Source organism: Piliocolobus tephrosceles, chromosome 3 (assembly GCF_002776525.5).
Source record: "Piliocolobus tephrosceles isolate RC106 chromosome 3, ASM277652v3, whole genome shotgun sequence".
Taxonomy (NCBI): Eukaryota; Metazoa; Chordata; class Mammalia; order Primates; family Cercopithecidae; genus Piliocolobus; species Piliocolobus tephrosceles.
Window position 1 is genome coordinate 87,546,591 of NC_045436.1, and position 24,474 is coordinate 87,571,064.

Here is a 24,474-nt window from a genome sequence, read left to right on the forward strand (position 1 = left end):
GGGATTGCATTGGGGAGTTATACATGATATAAATGATGAATTGATGGGTGCTGACGAGTTGATGGGTGCAGCACACCAACATGGCACAGATATACATATGTAACAAACCTGCATGTTATGCACATGTACCCTAGAACTTAAAATATAATAAAAAAATAAAAAAAAACCTAAATTATAATAAACATGTCTGTTCATATATACATGTGTATTTATATGTTTTAAGTGCATATTTAATTTGAAACAAAGAATAAGCACTGTTGAAATTGAATTACTGACATAAACAGTTTCAGTTAATAATTACAGTCAACAGAGCAGTCAGAGGAAATTGATAATACAAGATAAGCAATCCAAAGCTAAGATACGGATAACTGGTATACCTGAAGAGTAGAAACCAGTTCTACCGGGTTGAATAGTGTTCCCCAAATATTCATGTCCACCCAGAACCTCAGAAGGTGACCTTATCTGAAAATAGAGTCTTTACAAACACCATCAAAGTTAAATTAAGAGAAGGTCATACTAGATTAGGGTGGACCCTAAATCCAACAGCTGGTGTTATTACAAGGCTATAAGACAAAAGCAGAGATTGGGGTGATCCGTCCACACACCAAGGACTGCCAGCCACCAGCAGAAGCTAAGAGGGGAACAGAACAGATTCTCCCTCAGCACTTACCGGATGAATCAACCTCACCACAAACTTAATTTCAAACTTCTAGCCTCCAGAACTGTGGGAGAATAAATTTCTCCCTCCCATTTTGTGGTTAATTTGTTATGACAGCCCTGGGAAGTTAATATACCAACCAATGTAGAAACACAAAACAACAAAATTTCTCTAAAATAAAATCTGATAAAAAGTGAACCATGTCTAGGAAAACAGTATACAAAAATCACTCAATACCTTGGGCAGATACAGGTTAAGCATCTGAATTGCAAGAAAAAACAAATCTTGACTTCCATGTCCAACATCATCATCAAAAAACATATATATATGAAGGCTACAGAAGATCTGACACCACAACTGACAAGTTCAATCTATTATACAGAATATTGCACCCATCAGGGGAATACATATTCTTTTCAAATACACGTTTTATGAAAACTACAAGTTTTCCAGGTCCACATGGGAGGAGCTTGAAAGTCACCATTACATCCGAACAAGTAAAAACCTGAACAGAATAACTCTTCTTGGATCCATAAGCGGGGGGAGGACAAGGGGCAAACCACTGCCCCCACGAATGGGGAGACAGGCAAATGCAGGGAGTGACGATTGACTGGAGCAGAGACTCACTGTGGGGAAAAGTGCTGTGGGAACCAGGGTCACACAGAAAAACCTAAACTGTAATTGATGAATGAATTAAGGCTCAGTGTGGACAAGTCTGAGAGTTAAAAATTTCAAAGGAACCTAGTTATAGGGAGGTCCCCACAACATTGTGAGTTTCACCTCCAGGAGCTCAATCAGGTTCTCACAGTAAGTACTGAAGAAAAATCCCCAAGTGCTTCCATTCTGAAATATACCAGAGCACCAGATTTTTTTTAACAAGGACTGAACTCAGAAGAAACTATTTAACCAAAGCCTAAACTGCTGAGGTTTTATTGGAACCTAACTGACCTGGGGGAAGGGAAATACCAACTCCAGCCAACTCTAGCCATCCTGTCCCAATTGAAGGCATAGGGTCAGGGGAAGGTGATGACTGAAAACTTATTACATACTAGACCATAGAGCAAGTACCAAAAAATCAGATAAGCTTTATTTATAAGTATCATTAGTGATGAAATAAATGGAAAATACCATGTTTAAGAAAAAGAGTACCCAATATTCTAAAGATCAATTTTCCCCCAAAATTAACCTTAGATACAATGCCCCAAACTAAATAACAACAGAGTTCTGGGGAATTGCTTAAATCTATTACAAGATTCAGACAACACTAAGAGCCAGAAAAAAAAAAAAAAAGGAAGTCACAATGAAAAAAAAAGGCAACACTGCTGATAAAGAACAAGGTAAGAGGACTTACTCCACTGTCTTTCAAGATTTATAAAAATATAGTAACTAAGAAATGTGGCATTAACAGAGGAACAGACAAATATATCAGCGGGACAGAGCAGAGGGCCCACACATAAGTGGAGACCTGATAACAGAGCAGACACTGCAGATCAGAGAAAAAAGATACCCTCATCAATCTATGTTCTTGGGACAAGTGATTATTCACATGGAAAAAACCGAAAATGAATCTGTACCTCGCACTATACACAAAAATCAACTGCAGATAAGAACCTAATTGAGAAAGACAAAAGCCTCTATTTTTACAGGGAAATAAATAATTCCTTAGTCATCCAGATGAAAAAAGGAAAGCTCCTAAAAAGAAAAAGCTTATTAGACTCACACTTCTTCAAAAACATTTAATGCCAGAAGACAACAGAGTACTGTTTTTAAAATTCCAAGACCAAGAAAGTATGAACCAAATATGTATTTTACCCAGCCAAGCTGGCATGAAAGATAGTCAGACATTCTCAAACATAAAACCTCCAGGATTTCAGAACCTAATGGAAGGCCACCTTGCAAAAATTATTTAACAAGGAAATACAGACAATTAAGACCATTCAAATAAAGAGCTTGTGAGTGAACATGTCATAGTAAAAGAACTGATGGTGAGCTACCAACTACTGACCCATTAAGTACTATAAACCTTGGCAATAAAAATGTAACAATTTAACAACTGTCTGGAATTAAGAATGAAGAAATGGGAAGAATGGGAGAGTGTATCTGCTTTCATACAAAAACAAATGGACCTGTCTAAAAATGAAACATGATTAAAAAAACAAAAGAGTAACTTCTTTGCCAATCAGCACAAATTTTTAAGAACTGGTAACAACCACTGTTGACAAAGACACTGGGAAATAAACACCCTCCCATGCTGCTGGTAGGAGAGTAAATGGGGATAAAATTTTAGTGGGCAATGTGGCAAAATGTATCAAAATTTTAAATATAATTCATAGAAGTGAAAGCATCCATCATTTTTAAAGCCACTTCAAAATCCGTATCAATTCAGTCACTCACTAGCCTGCTATGACTAGACCAAAAGACAGACTCTATGGAAACTAACACAACAGAAACAATCAAAGGCCAAAGCAAAAGGTGAATAATAGAAATTCACTTTGGGAAAATTCTTACCACTCATTTTTTCTGGTTATACCATGCTATGATTTGAATGTGTCTCTCAGAGTTCATGTGTTGGAAACTTAATCCTCAATGCAACAGTGTTGAATGAAGTGGTCTAATGGAGGTGTTTAAGTCATGAGGGCTCCACCCTCATTAATGGAATAATCCATCTATAAAAAGGATTGAGGCTGTGAGTTCAATCTTTTGCTCTTTCTCACTATGTGACTCCTTCTGCCATATTACAGACATAGCAAGAAGGCCCTCGCCAGATGCTAGTCCCTCAATCTTGGACTTCCCAGCCTCCAGAACTATCAGAAATAAATTTCTATTCATATAAATTACCCAGTCTCTGGTATTCTGTTACAACAGCATAAAATAAACTAAGACGTATACGGTTTTCACTGTTAGTTTCTTAGAGCAGAATCCGGATCTTATTTGCACTCAGAAGTGTGTAGAAGGTAATGTAGTATCTATGAAAAAGTAGTTTTAAGGTGCATTGTGGTTTTTACCTTTATTTAACAGCAATCCTATAAAAGAACAAAAAAAATTACAAGAAATGTTATTAAGCAACTATGTCAGTTATACGTCATGATGCTCCAAATACAAGAACAGAGCTCGAAATTTAAATATGCCTATGCCTAGTCCAAGGTTACTTATACGCACTATTTTTAAAATAAATTGCTTTATCTCTCTTGACCATACCTGTTAGCCAAACTGTGCAACCACGAAAGCCACCTCTGGTCCCCACCACCTGACCTCTCTTGTTCCTGCTGACATGATGGGCTTGGTAGGTGACGTTGGTTGCTCTCTGCATTCCCTAGGGAAAAAAAGAAAAAAAAAATTCTAGTTTACATTAGTCCTTTAAAAGGCAAACACATATTCCTTGCAAACACACAAAACTCCATGTAACATGCCAAAAGCAAAGAAAAATATAAAACAGTTTTTTTTTCCTTAGAGCACTGGCATGGTGTTTACTGCTTTATACATGCCAACTGATTTAATCCTCACAGCAACCCAAGGACATAAGTACTCTTACTACTAAGGTTTCACAGACGAAGATTTTAAATCTGAGAAACGGTAAGTAACTTGCTCGAGATTCCAAAACTAGTGAGTGACAGACTCCAGAGCCTAGTCTTTTCACACATTCATTTATTCATTCATCCATTCAGACAGTATCTACTGAGGCCCTACTAGTATGCCAAGTGAGTAAAACAAGACCACTATCCTCAATTAGCCTACATCCCACTGGGGAACAATATAAACCAATAAAACTTAATTACAACATCAAAGAGTGGTAAGTGCACTGCAGAAAAATAAAATAGGGTAAAAAAGGAAACAGAGATGGGGAAAGAGTGCCTCTTTAGAGAGGACGATCAAGAAATGCTAAGAGGGTGACATTTGAGTAGACTCCCAAAGAAAGTGTGAAAGAGATGCCTATGGGTATCATGAGATAGCTACTTCTGAAATGAATAAAGTAGAATGCACTGGTTATAACTTCATGTTCTCCCAAAGCTGCTTAAAAAAAAAGCATAAAATTACATAGGCCTCAAAGTATCTGAAAGGCTTTCCTCCAAAGAAGATATACAAATGGTCAATAAGCCACATTATTTAAATAATATTCAACATCATTAGCCACCAGAGAAATGCAAACCAAAACCACAGTAAGATATCACTTCACACCCACTAGGATAGCTGTAATAAAGACAGATAATAACAAGTACTGGTGAGGATATGGAAATATTGGAATCCTCATACATTGGTTGTTGGGAATATAAAACAGTACAGTCATTTTAGAAAACGGTAGCCCCTCAAAATGCTCAATACAGAGTTATCATATGACCAAAGAATCCCACGCCTACATTATACTCACAAGAAATGAAAACATGACCACATAAAACTTGTACATACATGTCCATAGCAGCATTTTCAGAAACACATTGTTATTATCATTACCATGTTGTACAACAGATCTTTCGAACTTATTCCTTGTATCTAAATAAAATTTTGTACCCTCTAATCAACATCTCCTCCAACCATCCTCCTCGACCCCCACTCCACCCCAAACCTCACAGTCCCTGATAAACACCATTCACTCTCTACTTCTACAGGTTCAACTTTTTTAGATTCCACATATAAGTGAGATCACATGGTATTTCTCTTTCTGTGCCTGGCTTATTTCACTTAACATTATCATCAATGTGGTGACAAACAAGGACTTTTATCATTTTCAAGACTGAATAGTATCCCACTGTGTAAATATACCACTTTTTTTATCCATGTATCAACTGATGAGCACTTAGGCTGATTTCATATCTTGACTATGGCAAATAGTGCTGCAATTTGCAATTAACATGAGAATGTAAATATCTACTCCACATACTGATTTCACATCCTTTCATTATATACCTAGTAGTGGGACTGCTGGATCATATGGTAGTTCTACTTGTAATTTTTTGAGGAACCTCCATATTGATTTCCATAATGGCTATACTAATATTCCTGCAACAGCATACTAGGATTTTCTTTTCTCCCATCCTCACCAACACTTTTGTCTTTTTTATAATAGTCATTCTAACAGGTGTGAGGTGATAGTTCATTGTGGTTTTAATTGCATTTCCCTGATGATTAGAGAAGTTGAGCTGATGATTAGAGAAGTTGAGCCTTTTCATATAACTGTTGGCTATCTGTCTATCTTCTTTTTAGGAATGCCTATTCAGATCCTTTGCCCATTTTTTAATTGCATTGTTTTCTTGCCATTGAGTTGTTTGGCTTCCTATTCTGGATATTAATCCCTTATCAGATGTATGGTTCACAAATATATTCTCCCATTCTGTAGGTTGTCTCTTCACTCTGTTGATTGCTTCCTTTGCTGTACAGATGATTTTTAGTTTGATGTACTCCAATCTGTCTATTTTCATGTTTGTTGCCTGTACTTTTGGAGTCATATCCAAAAAAAAAAAAAATCACTGCCTAAACTAGTGTCATAGAACTTTTTTCCTACTTTTCTCTAGCAGTTTTAGTTTCTGGTCTTACATGTAAATCTCTAATTCATTTCTTTTTTTTTTTTATATATGAGGTGAGATAAGGGTCTAACTTTATTCTTCTTCATGCAGATACCCAGTTTTCCCAACACCATTTATTGAAGACTGTCCTCTCCCCATCATGTATCCTTGGCACCTTTGCCAAAAATCAATTAAATATAAATCCATATATTTGTATCTGGGCTTTCTGCTCTGTTCTATGGTTTATATGTCTGTTTTTATGACTGTATCACGCTGTTTTGATTACAACAGCTTCAGAGTATGTTTCAAAGTCAAGTAATGTAATGCCTCCCGCTTTGTTATTTTTGCTCGATTGCTTTGGTTATCTGTGGTCTTTTGTTTCATACAAATTTTACAATCGCTTTCCATACAAATTTTAGAATTGCTTTTTCTATTTCTGTGAAGAATCCTTGGACTTTCTATAGGGATTGCATTGAATCTGCAGATCTCTTTTAGTATGGACATTTTAACAATATTAATTCTTTCAATCCATGAACACATATAATGTTTCCATTTATTTGTCTTCAATTTTTTTCATCACTGTTTCACAGTTTTCAGTATACAGGTCTCTTACTTCCTTGGTTGAATGTATTCCCAAGTATTTTATTTTTCTGGTAGCTACTATAAATGAGATTGTTGTATTTCTTTTATAGGTACTTCATTGTTAGTATATAAAAACACTACTGGTTTTCTAATGTTGAGTTTGTATTCTGCATCTTTACTGAATTTACTTATTCTAACAGTCTTTTGGTGAAATCTTTAGGGTTTTCCACATATTTAAAACCATGTCATCTGCAAACAGGAACAATTTAACTTCTTCTTTTCCCATTTGGATGCCTTTTATTTATTTCTCTTGCCTAAGTACTCTGTCTAGGACCTCCAGTACGACGCTGAATAGAAGTGGCAAGAGTGGACACCCCTGTTGTGTTCCTGATCTTAGAGGGAAAGCTTTCGACTTTTCCTGTTTTTCCATTGAGTATGATGTCAGTTGTGGGCTTGAAATATATAGTCCTTACTGCACTGAAGTACATTCCTTCTTTTCCTAATTTGTTGAGAGTTTTTATCATAAAAGATTAATGAATTATTTCAAATAACTTTTCTGCATCTATTGAGATGATCATAGGTTTGTCGCTCTACATTCTGTTAGTGTGGTGCATCACCTTTATTAATTTGCATACGTTAGCCAGGCACGGTGGCTCACACCACTAATCCCAGCACTTTGGAGGCTGAGGCAGGTGGATCACCTGAGGTCAGGAGTTTGAGACCAGCCAGGTCAATGTGGAGAAACCCCGTCTCTACTAAAAATACAAAAATTAGCCAGGCATGGTGGCATGTGCCTGGAGTCCCACCTACTCAGAAGGCTGAGGCAGGAGAACTGCTTGAACCCAGGAGGTGGAGGTTGCAGCGAGCCAAGATCACGCCATTGTACTTCAGCCTGGGTGACAATAGCAAAACTCCATCTCAAAAAAAAAATTGCCTATGTTGAACCATCCTTGCATCCCTGAAATAAATCCCACCTGATAACAAGGAATGATCCTTTAATGTGCTATATAAGTCAGTTTGCTATGTGTTCAGGATTTCCGCATCTATGTTCATCAGGGACACTGGCATGTGATTTTCTTTTCTTCTGGTCTCCTTTTGTGGCTTTGATATCAGGGTAATGTTGGCCTCATAAAATAAATTTGGAAGTATTTCCTCTTCAATTTTTTGGAAGAGTTTAAGAAAAAATGGTGATATGGTTTGGCTATGTGTCCCCACACAAATCTCATCTCGAACTGTAATCTCCATGCGTGGAGGGAACAACATTGTAGGTGGTGACTGGATCATGGGGGCGCTTTCTCCCATGCTGCTCTCATGATAGTGAGTTCTCACAAGATTTAATAGTTCAAAAGTGTGGCACTTCCGCCCTTGTTCTCTCTCTCCTGCCACCATGTAAGATGTGCCCTGCTTCCTCTTCACCTTCTGCTATGATTGTAAGTTTCTGGGGCCTCCCCAGCCATGCAGAACTGTGAGTCAATTAAACCTCTTTATAATTTACCCAGTCTCAGGGAGTTCTTTATAGCAGTGTGAAAACAGACTAATACAGACTGGCATTAATCCTTCTTTAAATGGTTGATAGAACTCGACAGTGAAGACATCCCTTAACAAATTATTGTCACTATTGTTAATAGTCTTTTAATGTTCATACTAGAGATATAAATTATTGACACATGACAACTACAGTATTAATTCCTAACTTGACTGTGGATTTACTTTTAACAGTGAGTTTTATACTTTTTTGTTACTAATTAGCATCCTTTTATTTCAGCTTGGAGAACTCCCTTTAATGTTTCTTTTGAGACATGTCTGGTAGTGATGAACTCCCTTAGCTTTGTCTGGGCAAGTCTTTATGTTTCTCTTTGTGAATTACGGCATAGTTGAATATGGTATTCTTGGTTGACAGGGTTTTTTTCCTTCAACACTTTGAACATGTCACCCCACTCTCTCCTGGACTATAAAGTTTCTGCTGAAAAGTCTGCTGCTAGCATTTTTGGAACTCCCTTATATGTGATTTGCTTCTTTTCTCTAGCTGCTTTCAGAATCCTCTTTTATTTTCGACAGTTTAACTATATGTCCTGATGTAGTCTTGTTTGGATTGAATCTGATTAGAACTTTTGATCTTCCTGTACTTATTTATACCTTTCCCCAGATTTGAAAGTTTTCTGTTGTTATTTATTTAAATAAGCTTTGTAACCCTTTGTCTTTCTCTTCTCCTTGGACTCCTATGCCTCAACTTTTTGTACTTTTGATGCTGTCCTATAAATCCTGTAAGCTTTCTCCATTACTTTTCATTCTTCTTTTTCCTCCTCTAACTATATAAGAAATCTGTCTTCAAGTACAGATTACTTTGCTTGATCAGTTCTTCTATGGATGCTCTCTATTGCATTTTTCATTTTATTCATTACATTTTTTCAGCTTTATAATTTTTTATTTTTTAAATTTCAATCTGTTAAATTTCTCATGTTGCTCATTTACTGTTTTCCAGAGTACACTGAATTATTTCAATTTTATTGAGGTTTGCTGAGCTTCCTTACACAATTATTTTTTAATTCTTTTTCAGGCAGTTTATGTATCTCCATTTCTTTTGAGTCAGCCACTGAAAGGTCAGTGATACTTTTGGTAGTATTAAGTATCCTTGTTTTTTCACATTTCTTGTTGTCTTATACCAATATCTGTACAACGAAGAGGTAGGAACTTATTCCAGTCTTTGTAGGCTGGCTTCATCTGGGAAGCACTTCACCAGTCAACCTGTCCAGAGAATTCGGGGAGGCCATCTGGCATGGTGCACAGGCAGGCTTGCTGCTGGAGTTCTCTGGGAGGCTGGCCGGTATCTGGGTCAGCAGGTAGGCAGGGCTCAGCTGGTGCTGGAGTAGATGTGGAGGCCTAGGTCTACAGGGGTTGGTCTGAAGCCTACCTAGAATCATAGGACCTGCTCTGGAGCCATGGGGGCTGGCCTAGATGCTCGGCATGTGGGTGCTGGCCTGGAACCTAGGTCCACAGAAATGGTCCTACAACCTGGGTCCATGGGGGCTGGTCCAGTGCTGAGATGTATTGGGATGGTACTGAAACCCTGGGTCTCTCAAGTATGGGGTTGCAGTAGCCAGCCTGGAGGGTGGGGCCACAGGGAATGGCCTTGTATTGGGGCAGACCTGACACCCAGGGCTGTGTGGGCCAACCTGGCTCTCAGCTGGTCTGAAACCTAGAGAAGGCCTGAAACTGGGACAGCTTGCGCCTATATCCACAGGTGCCTGCCTGTGGAAGCCAGCCTGGTACTAAAGGGAGCTCTGAGCCCAGGGACACTGGGGCCAGCCTGGCCCTAAGACAAGTCTAAAACTTGAGTCAATTGGGTCTGGCCTGGTGGTAGGGGTCGGAGGAGCTGGAATCTGGGACTGCAGAATCCTGCTTAGTATCAGCATAGGCTTGGAGGCTCAATCCATGGGTGCCAGCCTGGAGTCTGGGGTTGTAGGGATCTGCCTGGCACTGGGTTTCACTGGGGTGGGCCTGGTGTTGGGTTCCGAGACAAAATCTTATGCTCACTGCCCTCCCCTCCCCTAAGCAAAGGGTGTCTTTCTCCACATTGTGCTGCCTCAGGTGGCAGGCTGGGGGCAGTGATATAGATCACGTAAAACTGTTCTTTCTACTCTCTTCAATGTGTTTTTCCTGATTTCTCTGCTACATGCAGGTGCTGTCACCTCTTACCTGGCTTCCTTAGCTTTTATTAAGGTATTTTTGTGCAAGAATAGTTGTTCAATTAATGTGTATGTGGGAAGACAAGCACTGGGAAGTCCCATTCTATCATTTTGCTGACCTCCACCAAGACACAGATTTGATTTTTAAGGAATTAAATTTCTATCCAAATCTTCAACTTCCATGAGATTAAGGATCTCTTTTCCTATCTTCCCCTTCACAATCCTGTACAGTAGAAATGCCATCTCCCACACATCTGAACCTTATCGTTACCAGTGCCTAAAAAATCCTCCGGGACAAAAGGGATAATTTGACAATTCGTTTAATAGGTATGCCACAAAAGCTGCACTCCTTTCCATCTACCCATCTCATTAACAATAATTACTTATACAATTATTAATACTTTATTTCCAATAAAATACTTTTACATATTTAATAATCGCTTACAAAAAAATGTAACATGAGTCTCTAGATTCATTTCTTTTCAATAAACTGATGAAGCAAATACAAGTTACCAGTTCCACACTTCCAAGAACTTAAAAAAAAAAAGGCTTCAGAAGTAGACATTTGTATATCTTGAGAAGCAGTAGCACCTCTTTAGTTTTAGCTCCCATCAATACTGGCTAAGGAGGAAAAGGGAGCTAAGGTCTCTGCTAAAAGGGAATTGAGGAAGGTGCTATACACATTTTGCTGCCTATACTGGTAGAACCTGTTTGGTTTAGTCATTTTGTTTGAGGATTTTTCCAAGTTACTTTGCTCTTTAGACAAGAAGAAACATGTATCTAATCAATTTTAATTGATTTTGGTCCTGTGAAATATCTTCTGCTTTTCTTATCAAATCAAGCTAGAATGCATAAAAATTATCTGTCAAGCTATAAACTGCTGAGAACATGGTTGTGAAAAAATACAGACAGGATAAGTAGAGACTGTCTGTTTTAACCTCTAAAAAGAATGCTCCCTCAGTCTCTTGCCTCCTACATTTAAAAAGATTCTGGCAGCAAACATAGTACTCTGGATATAAGGAGTTTTTTTTTGTTTATGTATGTTTGATATTGTTAAATCAAGTTAAAGCTAAAGCTTCCTCTTTACATATTTTAAGTTCAGCCCAAAGGTTTCTCCATATGTAGTAAACTGTAACCTAGTTGGAGATATAAACAGACTGTAGCCACACTTGTGCCAATCACTGAGTTCTGGCCAATCAAATGTGGCCAACTGTTCAAAGCATGTTCAAATAAGCCAAATGCTGAGCTATAACCAATTCAGTTGTTTCTGGACCTCACTTCCATTTTCTGTACACTACTTTCCTTCTTCGGTACATAAATCTTCCACCACGCAGCTGCACTGACTCAGGAGGCTGCCCAATTCACAAATCGTTCTTTGCTCAAACTCTTTTAAATTTAATTTCGCTAAAGCTTTTAACGGTATTTTTCATATTAAAAAATAACCTTAAAAAAACTGTCACATTGTCCTACCTCCCAGTTTTTCAGAGTAAATCAAACAGCACTTTTATAAAACTACTGGAATTGAAACAGCCTTTGCAAAAATTGTAAGTGAGAAAATTGTAACAGTGAAAAAGACCTGATCTAACCAACCCCCATCTTGCCTTGAACCTCCAAACTGCCCTTAGGTATTGCTGGGTTTGGGCCAAGCTAACTTTGGGAGAAATTTAGTTTTTAATTTAAATGATAATAGTACTTCCCCAAAAGTAAACCATCTTTTAAAGCTAATAAAAGACCACCAAGTTAGGAGATGAGAGGAGCCTGAATTCTCCTAAGGTGTAAACATAAATGATTACCAGTCACTGCTCCAGAAGTCACAAGATTTTCAATTTCCCCAGTTACTCCTGCAGATAACATCACTATTGTAGAATCTAAGATTGGCCTTTTGAGATGTCTTTTCAGGTTTTTGCATTTCTGACTACCAATGGCTCCACCTGGACCCACCAACCACCTGTGTGCTCCCACCCAGAAGCGGACTTAACACACTAGGACGATTTTCCACACCCCTATGATTACATCCCCAGTGAATTAGCTGCACCCATTCCCTTGCCAAACAAACTATCCTTAAAAAACCCTGGCCTCCAAATTTTGAGGGAGGCTGATTTGTTCAATAATAAAAGTCTTCTGTTCAGCTGGCTCTGCATGAATTAAACTCTTTCTCTACCGAAATTACCGTCTTGATAAATTTGCCTGTGGGCAGCAGGCAAAAGGAACACATTGGGTGGTTACAGAATTGCAAAGTGGTAGACCTATGCCTGAATTTTTAGACTCCGCACGGCACTTAAACATGTGATCTTCTACTTCCCCTTTCCTTCCTTCTGCACCGACTTCAGCCAAATCCTTTCTATAATTCTGAGGAAACATGATATTAATGACTCATTAAGGGTTGAGAGTGAGTGAGTTCCTTTCACCTCTAAATTTTTATTCTTGGCTCTCTCTGGGTTGGAATTTTTTTTTAAAAGTACATTTCTATACTGAGTCTTCTATGCCCTAGTTTCCACACACAGGAGAAACCAAGCTTATTGGTTAATAGTCTGGGTGCTTTGTAGAAATATATATACACACACATGTATATATACACACATATATACATATATATACACACACTATAAAATCTGGCTCAGTGTAAGTATGTGTACCTAGGAAGTCCCTGTAACATTTACTGCCCATATCATTCTTTTGTTATTTATGTACCATTAATACATTTAGGTGTCTTCTTGTGCCTATATATTTTTACTTCCTCAGGAAAGTAGGTCAAGGACTATGAGTGTCCTGCTTGGGGTCAGGTTCCAGGTCATGCTGAGGTCCAAAGGGAGAAAGTGGATGAGCAGATAGCTGAAAGAACACTCAGGGGCATAGGGAGGTGGAAGGTAGTTTTATTCAGCAGCTCTCTCGTCAGCAGCCCACTCACATTAGCTCTCTCTCAGTGTTTGCCTTGTCTCAACTGCTTAGTCCAGCAGCTCCCACACATAGCTACGCGGCCGGCTCTCCCCTCAGGGTCAGCATCTTAAATCTCTCTCTCTCTCTCTGGGTGTGAGCGAGCCGAGCTGTGTCCTGGCTCACTTCCATCCAGCTGCAAAGATGGACAGCTCCAGCTCTCTCTCTCCTTCTCTGGGGGCAAGTGCACCCATACAATGTCAGTAGGGCAATTATACCTTTTACAGACAATAGTGGCTTAGAGCCAAATGATGAGTCTTCTTATGTCACGGCTACATGACTGTGATAACAAGTGGAGTTATACACCTGTGCTGTAAACTCACTGAGTCATTCTGGATGTTTACCTTGGCCTATCCTTGACCAAAGCACAGCCATGTTCTTTACAGTGAGTTACAATTATCCATATTTTCCACAATGCCCAACCTCCTTTGTTCCTAGTTAGTACTCATAAACATTAGATACAAGACATTTAAAGTATGGTTTGTTTTCTCTGTGTATCTTGCAAATGAAATGGTGACTGACACTTGAAAATCTTAAATCTGGCAGAAATGGAACAATTCTTTCCAAGACCATTTAATACTTTCTACTTTTAGAACTAAATGACTAACAATCCTGTCACTAGGCTAACATTGCATGGCCTCTGATATTTATAGTATGCATTTTCTGTACATACTACAAACTTCTGTCCTCATCAACCACACAAGTGGCCCTTTTTGACCCATTCTAATTTCCACATGCCCATTTTGTTATTTTACCTACTTGCCTATAAGGAAAATCGACTTCTCTGTGATGCTATTTAGAGAATTTCAGATTTTGTGAATTTTTCATGATTTTATAAAGAATTGTGCATTTTTAAGTGAAATTTATAAAGACACAAAGCATATACCAAATACTAAGCATAATTCTGGACTTCAATGTCTTTCATCCATCCTACCACCCACCCTAAACTAACTGCTAAACAGTGTATTACTCCAATGAGAAATCCCTGAAATGGCAACAGGTACATTTCTTTTATGTCCCAAGACACAATATGGATAAAACTGAAGAGATGGTAACAATATGGATAAGAGACTGTAGAATACAATGAAAAGAAATCTTTAGTTCACAGAGTTCATGATAATTAAAACCTTTAGTTCACAGAATTAACTGATAACTGAAATTAATCTTGTAAATATTAATAAGTCAATGATAAAAAGCAAATGAAGATCCTACAACCCTGGAGGATGTTGAGAAAACAACTTGAAAAGGCTACTCTTAAAACTTTGCTACTACAAAATATGTTGTGTGGCAATACTGGCATGGCCTGGCTGCTTGTTAGGAAGCAAATCTCAGGCCCTACTACAGACCTCCTGAATCTGGACTAAGTTACTAGCATGTTTATCTCATCACTACCATCTGTCATGCATATACTCTGCATACACATTACGGCTCTCCAACTATTCTGTTAAAGATTAAAGAACTTTTAAATATGTAATAGGTTTTTATATCCGTACCTTTAATGGAAAGGCCCTCCATTCCATTATCTTCAGCTGGGAATTTTGGCCCTAAGACACTCCTAGAAGTCAGAATTGGCCTGGGACTATCTGTTCATTCATTATTTGTTGTTTGATCCTTTCTAGACACTCAGGACACAACGAAAACAAAAACAAAAACATTTCATAAAAGGAACTAGTTACACATAGGTAAATAAAGAAATCACTAATCTGTAACAGACCCTGTCTCCTACCACAAACACAGTGAGGCATTCACCACATATACAAGGGAGGTTCAGAGACTCGGGAGCCAAAATACACTAATGTCCACCTCAAAGGTTGAAATTAACTATTAAAACCACATAAAAGTATCCACAAAAACTTATACACAAATGTTCATAGCGTTTATTCATGAAAGCCAAAAAGTAGGAACAACCTAAATGTCCACCAACTGATGAATAAAGAAGATGTGGCCGGGCGTGGTGGCTCACGCCTGTAATCCCAGCACTCTGGGAGGCGGAAGCAGGTGGATCATGAGGTCAGGAGATGGAGACCATCCTGGCCAACATTGTGAAACCCTGTCTCTACTCAAAATGTAAAAATTAGCCGGGCATGGTGGCATGTGCCTTTAATCCCAGCTACTCGAAAGGCTGAGGCAGGAGAATAGCTTGAACCACGGATGCGAAGGCTGCAGTGAGCCAAGATTGTGCCACTGCACTCCAGCCAGGCGACAGAGCGAGACTCCATCTCGCGGGGGGGAAAAAAGATGTGTTATTATCCATACAACGGGATTTTCTTCAACCATATATTGAATGAACTATTTAAAAAAAAAAAAAAAAAAAAGGAGTCTTGCTCTGTTGCCCAGGATGGAGTGCAGTGGTGTGATCTTATCTCAGTGCAACTTTCGCCTCCTAGTTCAAGTGATTCTCCTGCCTCAGCCTCCCGAGTAGCTGGGATTACAGGCGCATGCCACCACACATGGCTAATTTTTTTTTTGTATTTGTAGTAGAAACGAGGTTTCACCATCTTGACCAGGCTAGTTGATTCATGTTGTAACACAGATGAAGCTTGAAAACATTATCCTAGGTGACAAAAGCCAGATACAAAAGGCCATAGATTATATAATTTCATTTCTAGGAAAGCCCACAACAGCATAATCCATAGAGACAGAAAGTACATTATTGGTTGTCAGGGGCTAGGAGAAAATGTAGAGCCTGGGGAATGACTACTAACGGGTATAAGGTTTCTTTTTGGGGATATGTAAATATTCTAAAATTAGATTCTGGTGATGACTGTACAACTCTGGTTATACTAAAAACCACTGAATTGTACACTTAAAAATACGAAAGACAGGTCGGGCACAGTGACTCACGCCTGTAATCCCAGCACTTTCGGAGGCTGAGGCAGGCAGATCATGAGGTCAAGAGATCAAGACCATCCTGACCAACATGGTAAAATCTCGTCTCTACTAAAAATACAAAAACTAGCTTGGCATGGTGGTACACACCTGTAGTCCCAGCTACTCGAGAGGCTGAGGCAGGAGAATCACTTGAACCAATGAGGTGGAGGTTAAAGTGAGCCAAGGTTGCACCACTGCACTCTAGTCTGGCAACAGAGCAAGACTCTGTCTCAAACAAAAAGAAAAAAGAAAAAAAAAGAAAAAAAAATATGAAAGATAAAAGCAGAGGGAAGGTCTGCAAGCATCAATGTAACTAGAGAGAACAACAAGAGAAAACAGCCCACGCAATGGCTGCATTCATCCAAAGACAGACACTGAATTTCTCTACACAATGTCTGGTATTTCTACCATCATTATTCAGTTAAAATTTAACTGTGTCTTTAGGAAAAGATATGTCACAGAAACGATTATCACTGGCAAGATTTCTCTCCTTGATCAACCTAGGCAGGCTCCTTCTGAACCCTTTTTCAACTGGGCCCTATCCTTGGGCACGTCTTCAAGAGTCGAATTTCAGCAGAAATCCCCCATCCTCCATAGCTGACCGAACTCGTCAAGCTGCACCATCCCCCAGATGATGCCTGATCACCTTGGCCTGCCTGCCTTCAGCAAGAACCCTGTTAAATTGTTTTAGTCAGAATACTCCCTAATTCTTAATGTTTCCTCTCTTAGTAATTTTTCATCCACTGACCCCCACACCGTTCCCTCACCATAAATTCCCACTTTTCCTCATTGTATTTGGAACTGAGCCCAATCTCTCTCCCCTACAGCAAAACTCCATTGCAGACGTCTCTACAGCCACTGCAACAGTCTCCCTGAGAACATTCTCTTTACTCTCACTTAAATAAATACCAAAAAGAAAAGTCATTCCCTTCATTTGAACTAATTACTTAATCTGATTTCAAAACAATTCAGGATTGAGGTTTTCCTGTCTTGTTATTGGTATGCTATGAGTAACCGATCCACCTCAGAGTAAGAAATGGCAACTTCCAGGCTGATGGGGGAAGAAAAGGCCACATCAATTGGATTTTTTAATTGGATTTTACATTTGCATTTCAGATTTAAGAATTTTTTTTAGACATTTAGGTTTTTTAAGAAATCTTTTCCAATAGATGTTAGAAGAATTATCCCCTCCATACACAAGTAGAATAACCAAAAATGTCTCCAGAACTGCCAAATGCCCCCTAGGGCTGGTAAAATCTCACGATTGAGAACCACTAAAGTAGAGAACTACTCCTCAAAATTCAGTGTAACACACCCAGGCTGGGAAGTATATTGACATTTCAAATCTGAAAAAGCAACTACGCTAAGGGGAGGCTAATACAGCTGGACACGCTACCAGAAGCCAGGGTGCAAAACTGCCCAAAACTAAAATTTCAAAGTAGCCACTGACTCTAGAAATTACCTGTTCTTGGGAACAGAGTAAAAATACCCACATACATAAACACACAGATAAGTAGGAAAAAAAAAACTGGCCATCACAAAGCTTCATCTAGATCTGTACTGTCCAACAGAGCTTCCTGAGATGATGAAAATGTTCTATACTGTGCTGTCCAATTCCTGTGGCCACTAACCACATATGCAGCTCTTGAAATGTGGTTACTGCAACTAACAAACGGAATTTTTTACTTACTTAATGTTCATTAAATTTCAATTGCCACAAGTGGATCGTGAACTGGACAACACAGATCTAGACCTTTTTATCATTCGTCTTATTGCTGTTGTTGGTAAAAGTTTAAGTTTCCCTTTTCATCAGGCAATTTTTTTAGTATCATCTTGCCAGGGTAGAAAGATCAATTCTCTGTTAAACCTGGGGGTGGGGTAAATAAAAGACCAGTGCCTGCCCCGACCACACCCAGGCAAATCCTCTGAAGGACAAGTATATTGGCCTCTTGTTTGGCTGTGTGTTCCACTTCTGTGTCCTTATTTCATTTTTGTATCATCTGAGTGTTCAGCTAAATCCAGAAGGGGCTGCTGGCCTTCTATGAGAAAGATCCACATATAAGGAGACAAGCTGTTTGGGAAAGATAGAATTGGTAAAAGGGGGAATTATTTCATTCATTTATTTGGTTTAATTAACTCTCTCTCAGGTAGAACGTAATATTCATAAAACAGGACCCTTCTCTGTCTTTTTACCACTGCATCCTCAGGACCTGGAACAAGGCACAAAGTAAATGTTAAACATTTGATGAACTAATAAATAATAAGAACAAGAATAGTACTCAAGTGCCAGGAACCACAGTTTTATAAATATATTAACTTCTTTAAACCTCACTATAATCCCATATAGTATGCACCATTAGCCTCACTGTGAGGTATGTTTTATTATCTCATTACAGACAAGGATACTGAGAGATGGAGGGGTTAAATAATGTTCCCAAGATCACCCAGATGGTAAGTGACAAAACTGTAATCTGAATCCTCCCACATACGGAGCTTATTCCCTTACTTAAGCTTTTTTAAGATACTAATGAATTATCTAAGGATTTCAATATCAGAGCTACAGAGCTACTTCGCATCCTGCCCCTAACCCCCAATTTTGTTATATCAGGAAAAGCTCGGTATAGATACAAAACATCTACAACGAAATATGATTACAAGATACTTATTAGTAGAGAGAATGCAACACAATGCAGAAGAGCACAAACAATTCAGCCCATGAACAAGTGAACATATGTATCTATAAGGGCCACACATTTCACACAGTTAAGGTAAAATGGTCCAAGGCTCTGAACATTTCAGCTCCTGATAAAGGGTAACAGGCATCCCAGGGAGAAGGAAAGGCTTGTATAAAACCATGAGGATGTATGACATGGATGGAAAGTTGGGCTGGAGCTATGGAAATTTAGGGAGTTGTAAGAGGGGAATGGAAAAGCAAACCAGAGAGAGACTGTATATGCTTCTTAATGTCATGCCCGGTTTCCAACACTTCTTTTAGCACCCTACTTCACTGCAAGGCAGATCCAACAAGGGACTCAGCCCAATATGATTCTACAAAATGGGTAAATGATACCTGGGCCTGAACTGAGTGTCCCAAATTTCCCTCAGTCCAACTAACACATCCCCAAGGGCAGATGAAAACTGGTCCCATTGGAGAAAGATTCAATTGGATAGAAAACGATATTCATTATATCTGATGCTTTATCAGACTGAAGTAAGAGGCAGCTCTAAGAGTAAGTCAATTTCTTGGTTTTTCTTCACTATTCCCACAGGTATACGGACAACTTTAACTTTCTGTAATTCTAACCGTTTCCCAGAGCTGAAAGACTACATTTTCCCATCTCTTTGCCTACTGTCTCCCACGAGTACACTTCCTTTACCTAATCCTTAACAGGAGCTATTACCCAAAGCTTAATATTTGGTCTCACATTTATTTTCCTAATACTCTTTAACTCGAATTTAACCATGAAACCTTTACTTCCAACCTCAGCACAACTCAATTTCTATAACTATATTATCTACATGTCCCTACTATTTGAAATGTAGATAGTATGAAGGGAAACGTGTACTAACTGTAAAAAAAAAAAAAAAAAAAAAAAAAAACTCCATATTTTTATAACTTTTTATTAATTATGATAGTGTTGACCTTACACTAACATTGAAAAACATACTGAAATGATAGTATTTGGGATATAGTAGGTTAAACATATTACTGAAATTTATGTCACCTGTTACTTTATACTTTTTAATGTGGTATCTAGTAAATGTTGAATTATATACATGGCTCATATTTCCTCTAAAACTATCTCTACTAAGGCTGTCCCTCAAATGCAACAGGTTTAAAATGGGTCCACCACTAACAAGCTCCATGACCTCTCTGTGCCTCAGTTTTGTCATCTATAAAAATGGAAATACTAATTGTAATAGAGGATGATAATAGTAAGAGCTAAGTCTAATTGTCACAATATCTCTGTGAGGCTATCATTTTCATTTTATAGATGAGCAGACAGAGTCACAGAGAAATTAAGTGACCAGCCAAAAGTTACATAGTTAATAAATAGTGGAGCCCAGATGTCAGCCCAGGCAGTCAGCTCCAAGGTCCGGCTTTTAACCACTGTCTCTCATGATATTCACCCTCAGAAATGTAACAAAAACTCAATGGATTAATATAGGTAAAACATTTCAAACCGTTCCTGGCACACACTAAACTCTCCTTTGTGTTTAACTAATATCACCCTTACCCCCGTGCCCAACCTACTTCCCCATTTCCACATAGGTAACAACCTTTCTCCCCACTTCCCAGACCAAAACTTCAGGTTCATCTTTTAACATTTCTCCCTTTTTCATCCCCTATATCTAGTCGGTCCTCTCTACTCTTCCTTAAATGTTTTTAATGCAGCTACTCCTCTAGTCCCACTGCCACCTTACCCCAGCCCTTCAGCCCCTCACACTAGATGAATTAACAAGAACATAAATAGTGCTCATGTGCCAGGTAGGCTTCAAATCTATTAATTCATTTAAACCTTACTATAACCTTGTCTGGTCTCCAGGGCTTCCCCATCTGGGTCCTACCGGGTCTACATTTCTGCAGTAGAACATTCTTCCTGGATTACCAATTTTATCCTGTGATAGGAATTTTAAAGGTGTATGGGTTCTTCACACTTGTGCCTATTAAGCTGATTTAAGTGTGAGAGAGGGAGAGACGATGGGTGTTCCATGAGGGAGAGAAAAAAATTATAAGGATCAGAAAATTTAAAATTCTAGCCCCATCAAAAATCTCCCATAGAATCAAGTCTTCTCTGCAGACAAACATAAGAGCATCACGTAGCCCCAGCCTCCCTATTCAACCTTACCTCCACTTCCCAACAAAAACTCTCCAGAGCAGTCAAACAAGTTTCGTCAATGTTCCTGGAGTAAAAAAATAGTAATTTTTATTCCCAACACTTCTCCACGAAGTTCCTCTCTGACTCAGAAATCTGAGCTCCTCCATAAACCCTCCCAAAACGCCCAGGCGAAACTAATCTCTCCTCTAAATTGCAATAAAACTTCTGTCTTACGCACTCACTGTGTACCACAAAGACATATTCACCAGTTGGCAAATGTCACAACCCCAACACAGACCATGAACTACCAGAAGGCAAGCAGTTTAAGTCCCACATTTTTCACCACCATGTCTAGCGCAAGTCTCTACATAGAATACGCACCATGTGGCAAATGTTAATAAATAAATGAGTAAACAAATGGACAATGTAACAAATTATCTGTAAATACCCCAAGTTAGCCAATCTTATTTCCCTAACCATGAAATACCTTAAGGTAACAGGAACGAAACTGAGTCTCAGTTTCAAGGCAGTGGTTTCACTGCACTTTCAAATTCACGATCTGTCTTCTTTGTTCATCAGAACAATTCCGTGAAGTACATACTATTATACCCTTAAGTCAACTGAGGTTCGAATAAGTAATGACTTTCTTTAAGATCACACAGTCAGTAAATGGCAAAGCTGGGAAGAGAGACCAGGCCAGGAGTCCAGTGCTCTTTCCACGGTTCTAATTCATCTTTTAAATCTCCTTCCCCTCCTTACCATCTATAGAGTTAAATAAAAGGAGAGAGGAATCAGCAGACAATTCTTGATAACAATAACAGATGTGGTAAATTAATGACTTCCAAAGAACATTTGCCTGAAATTGCTTTTTTTTTTTCTTTGATTCATCAAAGGCAAGTAACGTTTTGGGAGACACTGCATTTAAACCTCATTATTCCATTGGACTGTGAAATAACATTTCCATCTAAACCTAAAACCAGTTCCTTTCCAGACTCCAAAGACAGGCCCTCCCCTGCTCCACACTTACAAAGGAAGATAAGGCTGTTTCTCATCACAGAGAAATTAAGGAAGTAAGCAACGTTATGAGGACATAGCACTTTACAAAGTCAACTGGCAGTCGTTACTAAACGTTACAAAGGACTGGTCCCACACCTGACTGTCACCAGGAATGGAGTCTTTAAAACTCCTACTTGTTAAACATTCCGATTTAACACAGAGACACAAAGAACCTCAGTTCAGGGCAGTCTCAAGCCATGAATGACCACATTGTTGGGTACTCTCCCTTCACACTGAAACTCAGAAATGGAAAGACATGGAGATGGACCCAAACCTGGGCCAACCGCACTGGCAAAGCCAAGAAAAACCAAGAACGCGTCGAAGGCGCCCGCCTCCGCCTCCTCTGCAGATCTTCACGCCACTCCAAGGGATGCAGGAAGCTCCAGTTTCTGCAGCCGCAGGTTTCAGCGCCCTGAGGTTTCAGCAGCCGCCAGCTCACGTGTGAAGGATTTTCCTGGGGCTCTTACCTGAGCGCAGGCGCTGGGGAGGGGAGGCGTTCTTCCCAAGAACGGTGGCCCGGACAGCACGCTGCGCCAAGCCAGGGCGAGACCCCCACCCTGCGCCGGGCCCCTCTGCCTCACAACCACTCACGGCCTCAGTCCGGAGGCGCCGCGGTCCCGGAACCCACCTCCGCGCTCCTGGAAGGATGCGGAGGAGGCGAGAGAGAGGCGGCGGCTCCGGAATGAGCTGCTCCCACAGCCTCTCCGTTCCTCGCCGTCTCGCCCTCCTCCCCCACTTACCCAGTTCTGCGCGTTATTGCTCAGCTTGACTTTCTTGCACAGGCTCCCGGGGATCTCCATGACCGCGGAGAGCGCTGGGCAGCCGGGGTTCTCTGCGCCAGGAGGGTAGCAGGAGGAGGCAGGCCAGCGAGCGGGGCGTGGCTAGAGGGCGGGGCCTCCTCGCGTCGAGGCGGGCGCGCGCTGACGTGAGCACGCGCCCGTGCTCGTGGCCTGGGTTGCGCGGCGCACGCGGCGCGCCTCGGAAATGGGTCCGGGGCACAGGTCTGCGGGGAAGGGCGAAGCGCCGGGATAGAACCGGAGGTAGAAGCTGGGGGCGGAGCTTCAGCGCTCGCGCCGGCGCGAGCGCGCACGGCGCTCCTCCTTCCAGATCCCGATGAAAGGGCGGGGCCTGGGATGCAATCGTGGACCGTCACGCACCTCTGCGGCTCGGAGCCTATCTTTGAGCTAGCGCAGAGCTCTAAGAGCGAGTACCAGCAGCCAGGAGAGCGGCAAGCGGAGTGCGCGGCTCGCCACGCGCGGCACTCTCTCAGTAGAGGCTGTTTGGAGGATGCTGACGCGGGCTCCTGCCCCTTTGGCCACCCCTCCACAGGCTGGCTGACGGCCTCCTGTCCGCCCCTTCTGTGCCCCTGTCCTGGCCAGATGTTTTAAATGTTTTACAGCTTTGCAAAGGGAAGAATTGATTTACTGAACAGCTCATTCTCCACATTTTAATGCTTCACTTTAAAAATCTACTCAAGACACGTTTTTGTTTGTTTGTTTGTTTGAAACGGAGTCTTGCACTGTTGCCCAGGCTGGAGGGCAGTGGTAGGATCTCGGCTCACTGCAATCTCTACCTCCCGGGTTCAAGCGATTCTCCTGCCTCAGCCTCCCAAGTAGCTGGGACTACAGGTGTGCGCCACCACGCCCGGCTAGTTTTTGTATTTTTAGTAGAGATGGTGTTTCACCATGTTGGCCAGGCTGGTCTCGAATTCCTTACCTCGTGATACGCCCGCCTCAGCTTCCCAAAGTGCTGGGATTACAGGCGTGAGTCACCGCGCCTGGCCTCAAGATACAGTTTTTAAAAAGATGTAAAAGCCCGATTTCTTGACATCAATAATTAATATCTCAACCGGATTAGTGATTACTTATAAGGTACCTCCCTCTCCAGTTGGAGACCTCCCTTCGCATCAGATTTCTGTGTAGTGCTTCTTACCGACCTACGCCGGAAAGGGGCTTCTGTATTATTAGTAGCTACTCAGGAAATCCCTAGAGGGCTGAAATCCAGGACTGGGGAGGCCGCAGGTAACCCCGAATAGAACGCCCGCCTACGGAGGGCATTTTCAAATTCACCTAATTATTCCAGGGCTAGTTCGTAGGAGGATGGGCTGGGGGCATGAGAGAGTTTCCTCCAGAAGTTGTCTTCCCTCCACCCCCCATAACTCTTGAGTTCTCTTTTCCGCAGCTTGCCCCGGTACCAAGAGAGTTGCTTGCAGCTCTGTCCCTCTGTGACACAGCCGCTCTCCGCCCCCGCCCATCACCAAGATCTGAGGCTGCTGCTGCTGCCTGTTAGTGACTAGCAAATCAACCACCATCACCAAGACCTGAGGCTGCTGCCTGTTAGTGACTAGCAAATCAGCCCCCCATCTGTTT

The 24,474-nt window shown here is 40.6% G+C and overlaps 1 protein-coding gene across 1 annotated transcript in view; it reads right to left on the minus strand.

The window, feature by feature from the left end:
• The window catches only part of PAPSS1 (3'-phosphoadenosine 5'-phosphosulfate synthase 1), a 104,982-nt gene extending 81,872 nt beyond the window's left edge, over positions 1 to 23,110 (minus strand). The window contains exons 1-2 of the mRNA XM_023220152.2: positions 22,846 to 23,110; positions 3,857 to 3,971 (exon numbers count right to left, since the gene is read on the minus strand). Coding sequence (XP_023075920.1) covers positions 3,857 to 3,971; positions 22,846 to 22,905 — 175 coding nt within the window. The 5' untranslated portion in view covers positions 22,906 to 23,110. The remainder of the gene's footprint in view (positions 1 to 3,856; positions 3,972 to 22,845) is intronic.
• Positions 23,111 to 24,474: the final 1,364 nt, after the last annotated feature.